General features: G+C 60.4%; 1 protein-coding gene across 8 annotated transcripts in view; it reads left to right on the top strand.

Annotated features, from left to right (window-relative positions):
- Positions 1-3,485: 3,485 nt before the first annotated feature.
- NFATC1 (nuclear factor of activated T cells 1) overlaps positions 3,486-13,630 on the top strand; it is a 100,839-nt gene continuing 90,694 nt past the window's right edge. For 7 of the 8 annotated variants that reach the window (XR_005016161.1, XM_036822907.1, XM_036822914.1 and 4 more), the window contains exon 1: positions 3,486-3,743. Coding sequence is in view for 7 of the 8 variants with exons in the window: in XM_036822907.1 (XP_036678802.1) it covers positions 3,617-3,743 (127 nt within the window). In the remaining variant the exon portion in view is untranslated. Of the gene's footprint in view, positions 3,744-8,031; positions 8,505-13,630 lie in introns of those variants that run through there. The other variant, XM_036822909.1, reaches the window with a different exon arrangement.

Consider the following 13,630-nt stretch of genomic DNA (forward strand, 5'->3'; position numbering starts at 1 on the left):
TCCATGGACCTCTAAGGACACCTCAGACCGAAGAGAGACGTCTGGAGGGGCTGACACAGGTGTGCAGCCCCATCTTTCTCAACTTCCGCCACGACCTGGAGATGTACTACTGCCATTGGCTTTTTAAAAACAACCTCAGCTAAGTTTACTTAGAAGTAAATACCCTCTTCATAATTCTGATTTTCGACTTCATGCCAGTCTCCACCCTCTGGCTAGCTGCCCCTGTACCCAAGCATACCTGCCAGCACCTCTGTTCAGTCCATGTGCTTCTTGCTGGCTGCCCAGAACCTGCTGCAGGAAGAACGCACACCTGCCCCTTATAGAGGATTCAGATGCCCAAAGTGTTTCCAAATGGGAGGACGTTAAGCTGGCCACCGCCGGGCTCACCAGGTGGACCTGGCCAGCACAAAGCATTCACGCTCAACCCGCAGACGTTTGAGGTGATTTTCACCAGCAAGAAGTGGCACCTGGGTGTGCGACTGAGGAACAGGAAGAAAGGGTGGGCCGTGGCCCAGCACCTGCGCCGGAGCCCCTGCCAGTGAAGTGTGTGCCCGGAAGCTGCCGCCCTGGAGGCTGGAAAGCCCCAGGCCAGGTGGGCCATACGGTCCCCAGCGGGGCTCCCAGGGCGGGGGACAGAGCCTCCCCTTCAGGGCAGCTCCAGCCAGGCCTGGGCTTCCCAGGTCCTCCTGACCAGGTCCCGGACCGCCCACGTCCCTGAGGGTGGCGTCTCCATAGCAGTTGTGCTTAAACACAAAAACCCGAGCAACGGCGACTGCAGAGTCTATAGAAAATATTGGGCAGGGTGGATGAATTACCCAAGTGTGCTCCAAGAGAAAGGATTTGGCATCCAAAGGGACTTTGAAAATGGTAAGCTTCTTTGGGTGTATTTGCCCCAATAATCCACAGAAACAACAGTAATCTAAAAATAGTCTTGTTTTCTGTCCTAAGCTCCTTTTAACTTCGTTAGTCATCACCCATCCTTAAAATAAAATCCGTGTAACGTCTCTCCTAGTAGCAGCTATAAACACACTTCGAGAGGAGGCCGGAGGACCCGGAGAGGCGGAAGGGGAGCGCGGGGGGCCGCGGCCGCGGGGACGGAGGCCCGTGGTCCCGCGGTGGCCGCAGGACCGGCCCGAGGCGGACACGGGGGCGCGCTGGCCACAGAGCTGCGCCGCCGCCCCCGGAACTCCCTGCGCCCTGGCGCGCGGCCACCGTGGTCCCGGCAACGGAATTAAACAGAGGGAAACAGACGGGGATTCCGTCACCCGGGCGGGGGAATAAGGGGCGCGTTGAGAGCAGACAGGAAAAGAGCTTTTCTGGATGGAGTGAAAATTATTTATTGGAGGAAGAGGAGGAGGAGGAGCAGTGGCGGCCCACAGCCCACAGCCCCCAGCTCGGCCCCTCTGCAGCCCAGGGGCGCCCCCGGCCCCAGGGGGTCTCGCGGGCTCCAGGACCGGGAGACGGTCCCGCGCGCCTGTGAAAGCGCGAGAGGGGCGGACGGGAAGGGGTGAGAGTCAGTCTTTATTTTAATACAACTTTCCACACCCCCCTTCGCCCCCCGCAAGGACTCGGCCCCCTCCTCCTGGCCCGTCCTGGTAGTGGGGCGGGACCTCTCCACGCAAACTCTCCTGGCAGAACCCTGGCACCCAGGTCTGGGGACACCAGAACGTACCGCGGCCAGATCATTTTAAAGGGCGGGGCGAGGGAGGGGCGTGGGCGGCCCGACCCTAGCGCCCCCTGGCGGCTTCCGGCTCTGTTGCACGCCCCGGGCCCCCCGCCCCGCCTCCGCCCCCGCCCCGCGTCCAGCATCCTTGCGGGGTCCCCTCCCCCAGCCTCGTCGTCCTCGCGGGGTCCCCCCAGCCTCGGTGTCCTGGCGACTCCCCCGAGCCTCAGCATCCTCGCGAGGTCCCCCTCTTAGGCCTCCAGCCTCCTCGTGGGGTCTCCCACCCCCAGCCCCGGTGTCCACGCGGGGTCCCCCCTCCCTTTGCCTGGGGCACAAGGCGCGTGCCAGGCCCTACTGTCGCGGTGGGAGCAGACCCACAGGTAGTGGCACCCGAAAAGTGTCCTGACACCCACCAGACACCCGAGGGGAGACCTGCGCCGGAAGAAGGGATTTCAGTCCTGTCCGGTCGACGCCGCTGGGATGAACCGATAACCGGCGGCGGTGACGCGGGTATCGCCCCCGCCGGGCACCTTCTTACTGTTTTAATATCGCGCCCGAGGGGCAGCGAAACACACAGATGGGGTCAAATGTCGCACCCCAGTTTCCCCAGGTCCCGGGCGTGGAGTCGTTTAGGGTGCCCACCCGCGCGACCTGCAGGCCTCCTGGTCCCCGCGGCAGACAAGTCTTTTGCTCTGGGTTTATTTTAAACCACATAGGGTGTCGTGCAATAGATTTATGATTTTTATACACCAGACATTTTAACCGCCCGAACAAACACTCCAGTCCCTTCCCTCCAAGGCCAACACGAAACTACGGTCCCGTTTTGGCCGCTGAGCCGCGCCGAGGAGAAGCAACAGGGTCTGAAAGAGGAAAGTGTAAAGTGAAACGGGCCGGTTGGAGAGGTTTCCCCGAGCGCCAGCTCTCGGTTCTCAGACCAGCCCCCGTCGGTTAGAAACCCCGAAGTCGCGCCCGTAAACCGCTCCTGGCCTTCTGGGGCGGGCCGGGGGCCGGCGGCTGGGAGCCCGGGGAGGGGCTCGCGGTTCTCCCAGACGCCCCCTCCCCCCCGCCAGCCGTGCAACAGGCAATCTGGGTCGCTCAGATATTTACAGAAGAAAAATGACAATAACTCCACGTCCCGGGACTGCCGTGCAATCTGTTAGTAATTTAGCGGGATGGGAATTTCCTTTCTCGGGCCTGCCAGTGGAAGCGCTTTTCCAAATTTCCACAGCAGGGAAAGCCTGCGATTTTACATAATGACTTCAGCATGCAGGGCCCTCTTGGCACCCCCCTCGTCTCCGGCCCCCCTCCCCGCCCCCTCATTAAAGCGGAGTGTGGCTCTCTCAGGACACCCGCGTGGACCCAGGCGTCCGGGCCGGGCCGTGCGCCGAGTGCGCCCCTGCCCGCCCCCCTTGCGCCCCGCGGGCCGGGCGAGCGGCGGCCTGGCGCGGGGAGGGGCGGGCGCTCGGCCGCTGGTCCCCCGGGCCCAGCGCCGGCTGGGGCGGGCGGGGGCGTGATGTCACGGCAGGGAGGGGGCGCGGGAGCGGCCGGGCCGGCGGGGAGGCGGGGGAGGTGTTTTCCAGCTTTAAAAAGGCAGGAGGCAGAGCGCGGCCCTGCGTCAGAGCGAGACTCAGAGGCTCCGAACTCGCCGGCACAGTCAGTCACCGCGCCGGGGAGGGCGGCCGGGCGCAGGGAGCGGGCGCGGGCACACACCTCCGAGCCCCCGCCGCCCGTCACCCTGCCGGGGTCCCGGGGCCGCCGCAGCCCGGCCCCGCCACGCGCGCACACGCCCCTCACGACGTTTCTCCGGGGCGCGCGGCGCTGAGCCCGGGCCGGCGCGCGTCCGCCGGGGGAGAGGCGTCCTTCCTCGGGAGACCCGGCCCCGCGCGGCGGCGCAAGACGCCCGCGCCCCCCGCTCCCCCTCCTGCTCCTCCCGCCGCCGCCGCCGCCGCGTGGATGCCAAGTACCAGTTTTCCAGTCCCTTCCAAGTTTCCACTCGGCCCTCCGGCTGCAGTCTGCGGGAGCGGAGAAACTTTGGGGCCCTCTGCGCCCGCCGGCGGCACCATGAAGTCGGCAGAGGAAGGTAAGCCGGAGCGGCCGCAGCCCCCCGCCGCGGCCCCCGGGGGCCCCCGGCCCCGCGCCCTGAGCCTGGCGCCCGTGCGGCCCGCGCCCGTCCGACCCGCGCCCGGCGGGGTCCCGGCCCGCGGAGGGGCGAGCAGGCCGGTCCAGGGTCCGCGCGCAGGGAGGGGCGCGGGCGGCCGGGCGCGCGGCGGGCGCGCTGCACAGATTGGGAAGCGGTGTCCCCCTGGTGTTTCCCCAGAGCAGCCCTGATTTCGAGCGCGCCTTCTTGCCAATAGGTGTCTCCTCTTCTCTAGCGCTGAGTGCGCGCACTTGGCCTTCGCTGGTGCAGCCTCGCGGCTGCTCCGGCTGTAGAAACTCAGTTCAAATGCAGGCGGCTGGGGGACGGGGCGAGGTTAGGGCCGTCAGAACCACGAAGGAAGGACACTTTGGAAAGCAGCGAGGTTTCTCTGGGAAAGAGGGATGGCCGGTTTCTTCCCCCGTGGGGCAAGGCCCCAGGAAGACCAGCCGTACAGTGAGGTTGCGGGGGGGGGGGGCGGTGTTCTGCGCCCCTCCACGAGCTGAATCGGTGGCAGATTCCTTCCAGGCGCTGGGCCCCGCGAACCGCTCCGTGTGGCGCTGCCCCGCCGGTGGCTCGACTCGCAGGACTAAAAGCCACCAAAGGAGCGGTCGGGCACAGCCCCTGATTCAAGACAGTTTGCAATCTTAGAGACTTGAGAGTTCCAACCGTAGATGTTCCGGGACAGTTTGAAAAGAGTTTCTCAAGGTACTTGTTCATAGTCACGAAGATGGCATAAGTGTCTGCCCTGCCCTGAAGGCTGGTGATGGCGAGGCCGCCACTACTGACGGTGCGCTTGCGACCCTCCCGCGTGCGGTCTTAGGTCCACAGTCCCCTCACCCGCACCCTCTCAGCACCCCTCCCACCCCTGACCAAAGCAGCCCGGAGTTCCTACGGCGTTCCTGAAGGTGTCTGAAGATAGCCTCTGAAAGGGGTGACTAGCACCCTAGTTCGGGACCACGATGGAAACTGGGAGACACCTTTCCCAATGCCGTATCAACCCTGAAATACTTTGTCTAAATTATTTTAAGAAAACTGCCTAGCCTGCCAATGCATGATGAGTACTCATATTCTGTAGGGCAGACACCCTTATGGGGAGCGCTAGGAAGTAAATGCTACTGTCTCCTGCACGATTCTAATAAATATGACGGCCCCTCTTGCATTACAACTGCAGTTTTCAAAGACTGCCAGCTCGGGAGAACTTCCTTATCTTTAGCAAACGTGAGCTCAAGACCATACATTCAATATAAGAACATCAGTATGGGGTCAGTGTCTTGGTGTCTTATGTTATTTCTAAGTATTTTTATCAAGGGAGGAAGATGTATCTTGTTTCTCACCATTTCATCCCAATTTAGAAAATGTTTAAATGTAAACAGCAGGTAACGTTTACAGGACAAGCTCTTACTGTTAGAAAAGTTTTAAAAGTTGTCGAGATTTTGATTTTACATCCTTGACACTTACTTCAAAGTTTCTTATCACTGCTTTTAAAAAATGTGGGTCTTTCAAAGTTTAGGTTTCTTTACTTCAACAGTCGGTGGTCTGTCTGCAATAAAGAATCTTTTTTCTCTTACAAGAGGAAAAGGCATCTATGGGGGTGGTGGTGATTTGTCATGTTTCCAGCTTAAGAAAATACATTTGAAGGTGTCCCTGCTAAGAGGCAGCACGCCAGACGTGATGATGCCCTTTGACTAAACAAATATTGGTGTATTTATAAGGACTACAGAATTAGGCTAAACAGAAAGTATGATCTAATCCTTCATATAGCCAGGCACAGGGTATGAGAGGCAGAGCCGTGCCTGCAGGTCCACGCCTGCCTTGCCGAGGGCGGCGGAATGGATCTGGCCTTCTCCCGCAGGCCCGACTGGGCTTTAGTTGCCCATCTGAGAATCTCAGGGATTCCCCAGCGCTTTCCTCCAGTTTAATGAGCATCTGGTAAAAGCTCATTAGGCACTGCTGTTTGGGAAGGCCCTGTGCTTGTTCTTCTGCGTGGGGAATGCAGAGAAATGCAGGCCTTGTAGGTACACCCACCCACCCATTCAGAGGTTGTTCCACACAGAATGCCCGGGGCTCTCCAGAACAGAACAAAGCCTGCGCTGTTCTCCTGCCACTTAACTTCGTGGCGTTGTTTCCTAATCCAGATTAGAAAAGGCCCTGCTGCTCTATCACACCCAGGGCTGGAGTTCTGGGCCCGGTGCACACCGGCAGCCTCTGACAGGAAGCGCCAGCTAAACATTTCCATCAAGACGGGAGTGTCTGCTGAATTGGCAAATAGCTGCAAACCATTTACAAGACGAAAGGCACAACAGGGGGTGCTGGTAAGAGGAGCAGGTAAAAAACGGCCACCCTCTCCGGTTACCTTGGCTGGGTATCTGAAACTAGGTGGGGATCAGCTCGGCCTTAGGATAAAGCAGACCCAAGTCCTGACCCTGGGGGGCTCGGCTGCACCCAGAAGGGTAAACCCACTTTCTCCTGGACAGAACAGTTGAGCGAGAAGTTTTAGTCTAAACAGACGGTAGAGGCTGTTGTTTGTGTGTAAATTTTTGGTGGGGGTGAGAAGGTGGCTGAACTTAAAAAAATCCCCAAAAAGAGAGAAAATGAAATGTTGTGGCTTCTGAACGGAAAACAGTACTTCCATTTGCCTGAAGGTCAGCAAAAAAAGCAAACTAAAACAAAACAGCCCTCCAACATACATCTCAAAGATAGAACTATTATTAGAAACTAAATCAGGCCAAAGTGAACTATAGTTTATCACTGGAGAAAACCAGCGATTTGGAAAGGGTCATGAGAGGGAAAAGGTTTGGGGGAGGGGTCACGTGATTCCCAGGTTATCTGCTTCCGGAAGAAGCAATCCCCACGGGGCCAGAGGGCCTGCAGGGCAGAGAGCAGGACTCGTTTGATTGGCAGCGGAGTTGCAGAAACGGACACTTGTGCACCCCCCTCCTTTCCCACTCGACTCCCCCCCACGTGGCTGATGCTCTCACACCGCCGTCTTGGCCACCATTCTCTTGCTCTTCCAGATGCTGGTGTCACAGGGTGCCAAGATTCTCGGGGAAGTTAGAACAAACACCTGGGAGAAAGTCCTGGGGAGAGTTGGTGCTCAGGCGGGCCTAGCTTTTTATACTGTTGTGCGGACGAGCTGCTCTGTGTCCAGGCCTTGGGTTTCACACCCCCCCGCCCCGCGAGCTCTCCCTCAACCTGGGAAAGCTTTGGAGTCACTCACGGGTGGCTGGCAGGCTACTTGTGCGCGCACAGGCTTGCACGCGTGTTTCAGGACTCTGAGGGGCTAAAGTGCACGGGGTCCCAAAGAGGAAGGGCTGCCCGTTGGGCATCAGCCTGCGAGTGGAAGGCGGCAGGCGTGAGCAGCAGCCCGGCCTCAAGGTGCGAAGGAGAGCGCGCTCCCAGCCCCGAGCAACCTCCCACCTTCCTCTTTCGGGCTCGGGGGGCTGGAAAACGGTGTTCCCTGTGTTCGTTGCTCTTCCGCAGCGGGTTGGGGAAGAAGCTGCTCCTTTGAAAGCGAGCCCTGCGGTCCAGGGAATTCTGCTCCGGGCCCAGGCTGCGGGGCTTCGGCTGGACGTGCGCGTTGTAGACTCGGCAGCAACCGAGACGGGCTGATCCTCGTCCTACGAGGGGCCCGGCAGCTGGGAGGCTCCTCTAGGCACGTTCAGTAGGTTGGTGCGGCGTCAGCAGCAATTCGGGACGCAGGTATTGATCTTCGCGCCCCTCTGTCTCCGGGTGCAGCCAGCCGGCACCGCTCGCTGTGCCCGCCTCCCCGGAGTGAGGCTGCAGGCGGGCGGGGGTCCACCGCCGGCTCCCGTCCTCGCCCGCCCCCAGCCCCTGCCCACCCGGCTCCGGCCGCAGGGGCGCTCGGGCGGCGGGGCGGACGGAGGTGGCTGGACTCCGTGTCCCCTCCCCCCAGTCCCCGGCGCACGCGTATCCCCCGGAGTGCGGACCCGGGGGGCACTTGGGGGTCTCGCTCGCGCGGGGGGCCGGACCCCGAGAGCCTCCTGGGGGCCCCGGGCGTGGGTGTGGGCGCCGGGAGCCGGGACACCAGTGAAAGGCGTGCGCTCCAGCTCGCGGGGAGAGTTTATTTAAAACTCGGAAGCCGGCGGCCGGCAAGCTGCTTGTTTATGTAAACCCGGAAACAGCGGGGGGAGGGGCGCGGCGGGGGAGGGCCGGGGGGAGGGGCGCGAGCGGGAGTCACGTTACCCGAGGACGCGCGGCCGAGCGCAGGGCGCAGCCGAGCCCCGGGCGCCTCGACCACAGGTGCCCGCGGCCGGGGCCCCGACCCCGGACGCCGACCGGACCCCCTCCAGGCCCCTAACCCCGACCCCGACCCCAACCTGGCATCCCGACCCCGACCCAGGACCCCAGCCTGACTCCAGTCCAGGACCCCGACCCAGGCCTTGACTCCTGACACCGGACCCCGCCCGACTCCAGCCCAGATCCCGACCCCGGACCCCGACCCGGGACCCCACCCAGGTCCCCGACCCCCGACCAGACCCCGAACCCCGAATCCGATCCCGCCCCTGACCTCGGACCCCGACCCCGACCCCGACCCCGGACCCCTGACCTCGGACCCCGACCCTGACCCTCTGATCTCTGACCCCCGACCCAACATGACGGGGCTGGAGGAGGACCAGGAGTTCGACTTTGATTTCCTCTTCGAGTTTAACCAGAGCGACGAGGGCGCCGCCGCGGCCACCGCAGGTGGGTCCGCGCGGGCCCGGGGCGCAGGGCGGGGGCGCGGGCCCGGGCGGGCCGGATCCGCGGCGGGAGGGGCGGGCCCGGAGGCGCGCCGCGGCTCCCGCCCCTCTGCCCCGGGGCGCCCCCCAGTCTCCCGTCCCCGACCCCCCGCGGCGCCAGGGGCGGGGGCAGTGCCCATAGCCTCCCCAGCGGGTCAAGTTGAGGGGCGAGCGGGGGTAGCGAGGGAGGCCCCTTTGGAGTCGGTAGATCCCCCGGCCAAGTGTGCTAGGCTCGGGGCCGCACTCCAGCTGAGCCCTGGGCGCATTCCCGCTGGAGGGGCCTCCTCTTTAGGGCGGGGCGCCGCTCCCGCCAGGGGACAGTGTGCCAGGCCCTGGACTTGGACGTCCCGGCGGAGCGGGGGCCACGAGTCCCCCAAGTCTGCCCGCCCGCTCCCTGTGCCCTCAGCGCTGAAGCCTCCCTCCTCCCCCCGCACCCCCCCCCGGAAAAGTTCCAATGGAACTAGCCTCCGGTACCTCGGACCACCAAGTTCCCCGGGCCTTTCCTTTCTTTCGTTTTCTTTTCTCGGTCAAAAATAAAGGTTCTACTTAAACAGAAGGTAAAGGAACCCTCCAGCCCCCCAGGGTGTGTGCTCTTGGATAAGAGTAAGCCCCTGAGTGATCACGCCCCCTTTTACTGGAAGACCCAGCCTGTGCCTGGGGCCGCCTTGCGTGGAGGGAACCAAGAGCCCCCTCCTTGCAGCCTGGCTCTCCCCGACCTGTCTTTCTGCCCCCTGTCGGCCCACTTTCTGTGTCTGTCTTCAAGATGTTCTCTCTGTCCCTGCCCACGTGGCGGTGAAGTGGTGAAGCTGAGCCCAGCGCACTTGGCACCGGCGGGCGCCCATCTCTGCAATGACTGTCTAATATTTTCCGTATCATTCACTGCCCCTCTTTTAAAAGGGCAACGTCCTGCTCGTTTTTTTTTTTTAAATAAATGTTCCAACCAGGCCAAGGCTGCTTGGATCTGTCCTCCCTAAACGTCTTCTCTTTTCCTCTTCTTCGGCTGTGCCGCCTCCAGGCCTTTGGGTCAGGGGGAGCCAAGGCAGGCGAGGGTGGGAGAGCGAGGCAGTTGTCTGAACAGATCTGGGGCCGGAAGTGGAGAAACAGGCCCTGAAGGCCTTCTGCACTTGCTGGGGTTCGGCTGTCTGTGCGCAGGTCCTGGCTGGGCTTCCTGGGTTGTTTCCACCGGAAGACTTTCTTCCTTGGTATCCAACCCCCTTTTCAGTCTATTTAGCAAATATCTTTGATGAGAGGCTTGGTGACGTGTGGACCGCACTCCTGACCTCTTCAGGGTGTGAAAGCCAGTCCAGGACAGGGACTGCCACGCAAGTCCTGTGTCCTCAGGGGCTCTGCTGCCCCGTTGGTGCTTGGGAAGCTCTCAGGGTTGGGGACGGCCTCACGGCCTCCCTCTGTCTCATTGCACGTCTGCTCCCCCGACAGCAAGCTGAGTAACACTCTCAAGGTGCGTTTTCAGCCTCACTGCCAAGATACAGCCCCCACCCCAACCTCCAGGGACCACAGTCCCATTAAAGCCTCCTGCAGGAAGGCCTCTGGGGTGCTGGCAGCTGGGGCCCAGCATTCACCACGCTTTGGGGGAAGGGCAGCTGGAGAGAGCTCTGGGCAGAGATGGAAAGGGCTCCTTCCCCTTGTCATGGTGTTAGGAAGAAGTTGATAGAAAACATTCCTTCTTATCTATTTACGTGAGAAACACACATACTTTTTTCTTTTTTATTAAGACTTTTTGAGAACAGTGTTAGCTTCACGGCAGAATTGGGTAGAAGGTATAGAGATTTCCCCCTCCCCACACAGGGACGGTCTCCCCCACTATCAGCATCCCCACCAGATGGTACCTTTGTTACAGTCGATGAACCTACACTGACACATCATCACCTAAAGTCTGTAGTTTACATAGGGTTCACTCTGGGTGTTGTACATTCTATGGGTTTGGACAGATGTGTAATGACACGTACCCACCATCATGGGGTCATACAGAGTGTTTTCACTGCCCTAAACATCCTCTGTGCTCCCCCCGTTCCTCCCTCCCTCCCCCAGCCCCTGGCACCACTGATCTGCTCACCGGGTCCACAGTTTTGTCTTTTCCAGAATATCCTGTAGCTGGACACACCGTGTTCAGCCTTTTCAGATGGGCTTCTTTCACTTAGCAACATGCGTTTACGTCTCCTCCATGTCTTTTCATGACTTGATGGCTCTAGTGCTAAATAATATTCCCTTGTCTGGATGGACCCCAGTTTATTTATCCATTCAACTTACCAGAGGACATCTTGGTTGCTTCTAAGTTTTGGCAATTATGAACAAAGTACTTTCTTCTTGTTCTTATTAGTTACTAACATTACATTGTAACTATTAATTATTAAGTTCATGATTACATTGTTTTATTAAATTCTTCAGCTCTTAATGGGTGACAGGAGTGACTTCACATTATTTCTGGAATGAACCTGCATAGAAATAAATGAATGAATGACTAATTCTGAGATCAATTGTGAAGCGAGCTGACGCAGAGCCTTAGAGATGATACTGAACCAAAAGTGGGCACTTTCTCAAAAGGACACGGCCAGCCCTGACCTTGGGGTCCCTCGTCCCTGTCACGGTTTTCTCTGAGTTGAGAGCGGCATCTGCTCACCTGTCACCCTGTCCCTCCCGCCACCTCTTGCGCTGGGACACGGCACCCAGGTGTTCGAGGGGCCATGGGTCCCGGGGTTCTTTATTTCCAGAGCACTCGGCAGGTGCGGATAGACAGCCGTCATTTGTTGGGAGAAAGAAAAGAGAATTTTAAAAATAATCTGCCCTGGGCTGGGCTGGGCGTTGTTTGCCCTCCCGGGGCCACTCCCGGCCCCTCTAGGGAGGAGGCTGGGCGGTGGGCTTCCCTCTCTGGGGAGCAGGCAGAGGGCCTCCGGCTTCTCTCTGGGTCTCAGGAAATAGCTGCTCTGCTGTCAGCCGGGCGGCGGGCGTGGCCCTGCTTCCCGCCCGCCCGGGGCTCCTGTTTTCTAAGTTATTTTGGCCGCCCGGCTGGGGACTGTCGCCCTGGCAACTCGGGAGGAAATGGGCCGGGCCTCGGCCTCCCGGGGCCTCGAGGGCAGGTCCGTCGCCGCCGCCTTCACTGTGCAGGATGGCGTTTCAGGGCTCACGTGTGAAAGGGGGCATCTTCTGATGACGTGAAGATTTGGGGGCGTTTTTATTCTCAGTTCCCTCCCCAGCGGTGGTGATGGTGATGGCGAGGGGGCCCCAGAGGCCCGCGTGTCTGCACAGGAGGGCGCGGGGCCCGGGCGCAGGCGGGGAGGGCCCGGGCCCAGCACCCGGAGCGCAGGCGGCCCCTTGGCCTCTTAGCAAGGTGACTGCCCTCGCACCTTCAGCTCAGCAGCCCCAGAGTTCCAGAGATGTTTCCACCAGCGGGGGGCTTCGTCCCAGAGGACGTTTTCATTCTCTGTGATGTTTGTCAGAGGAAGGCCACAGCGACTCACGGCCACGGGGTGTTTCTAATTCCTTAAACGCGGGGCCTGGAAGGTGAAGACCTAAGGCAGTGAGGCTGGGGCGTCGGAGCCCGTCCCCGTCGGGGCGCAGGGGGCCCCCGTGAGGACGGCTGCTTGTTGCCTTTGGAAGTCATCTCCCTGGCAGGCAGTGGGGTGACCGGTGCCCTCAGAGCTGCGTCTGTCTGTCACCCACGGGCCTGGCCACCCTTGGTGGTGCCCTCCTGCCCTGCCCAGTAAACAGCTCCCGACAGGAAGGTCCTGGCGTGGAGCGTCATTTTTGTTTTGTTTTGTTTTGTTTTGTTTTGTTTCCACTACCTGCGTAGTATAATCTTGCCGCGGGGGCAGCGCGCACGGCTGGGGAGAGGAGGCCTGGCTGCCAGGCTGCTTCCAGTTCTATTTCTAGCTTCGTGTCCTACGGTTCAACCCCAGCAAATGCTGAAGGGGATGTTCCGTACAATGAAAAACAAAAATCGCCGTGGCGGGCTCCCTCTCAGGGTCTGTGACAGACGACGGGGGACGCGGTGTGACAGACGGGGGCGCGGTGTGACAGGCGGGGGCGCGGTGTGACAGATGACGGGGGACGCGGGCAGGGGCGAGGTGGCTCCCACTGTCTCTGGTGAGGCGGCCGCCGTGTGCGGGGTGAGAGCACAGCCAGCAGTGTGCTCCGCGTCCCCGTTGCTGCCCAGGACGGGCAGAGGGTCCCCGTGTCGCTGGGCAGGGGTCTGAGCGGTCGGGAGCCTGCTGAGATGCAGCCGGCCATGGTGGAAGGACACGGATCGACTTCCTTGGTGGTTGTGCAGAGATGATACGATTGTGTGGTTCTGAAATAAATGAGTTTTCAGAATGAGAGGAAATACTTCTGCCAGCTCTGGCTTGTTGAACGAGCTGAGGATGGAGCTCGCGGTGGGCGCTGGACCCACTGGGAGCTGATGCGCGGTCCGCGGGCTCCAGGCACCCCTACTCCCCACGCTGGCGTCCATCTCTGCGCCCGCCCCCGCCGGGGGCCTGGAGGAGGCATGGCTTCAGAGATGAGCCACGCTTTCACGAATGTCCACTACATTAAGCCATTTTGAATAAGCTCTCCCCAATATTTGCTTAGACTCTCCTGCACCATAAGTTGATGAATCTCCTGGGCAGGCAGCCAGGCTCTGGAGGCAGCAGCAGAAACTGGGGGTATTGGGTGCGGAGCTCTCCAGGGGCCGCCGATGTGACACGCATCAGCCTGAGCGTCTCAGGGCTGTCAGGACAGTTACTGGAAATGTTTTCATCCCAGGTAAATGTAATCCCTTTGAATAGTTAAAGAATTCAGATTTGAATACGGTTTAGGTAGGAAATTGAGTGGAAGCTGGGAGGGATGAGGGGAGGGGAGAGATGCCCCCCGCCGACAGGAAGGCAGGCCCTGGGCAGGCTGGGACCTACCTGTACGCGTTTTGTCCGAAAAGGGAGAACTTCCATCACCGGACTCTGGCTGAGCTCAGAATCAAGTTCAGGCACTTAAGGCTTTTCCTTTGTAGTTTATTTAATTAAGGAAAACTCATGCTTAGGGGGTCTTTTTTGTGTTTTAATAAAGGCTTATAAAGGCTTATGTTTTTCTCTTCCTCGTTGC

Source organism: Balaenoptera musculus, chromosome 14, assembly GCF_009873245.2.
Source record: "Balaenoptera musculus isolate JJ_BM4_2016_0621 chromosome 14, mBalMus1.pri.v3, whole genome shotgun sequence".
Classification (NCBI taxonomy): Eukaryota; Metazoa; Chordata; class Mammalia; order Artiodactyla; family Balaenopteridae; genus Balaenoptera; species Balaenoptera musculus.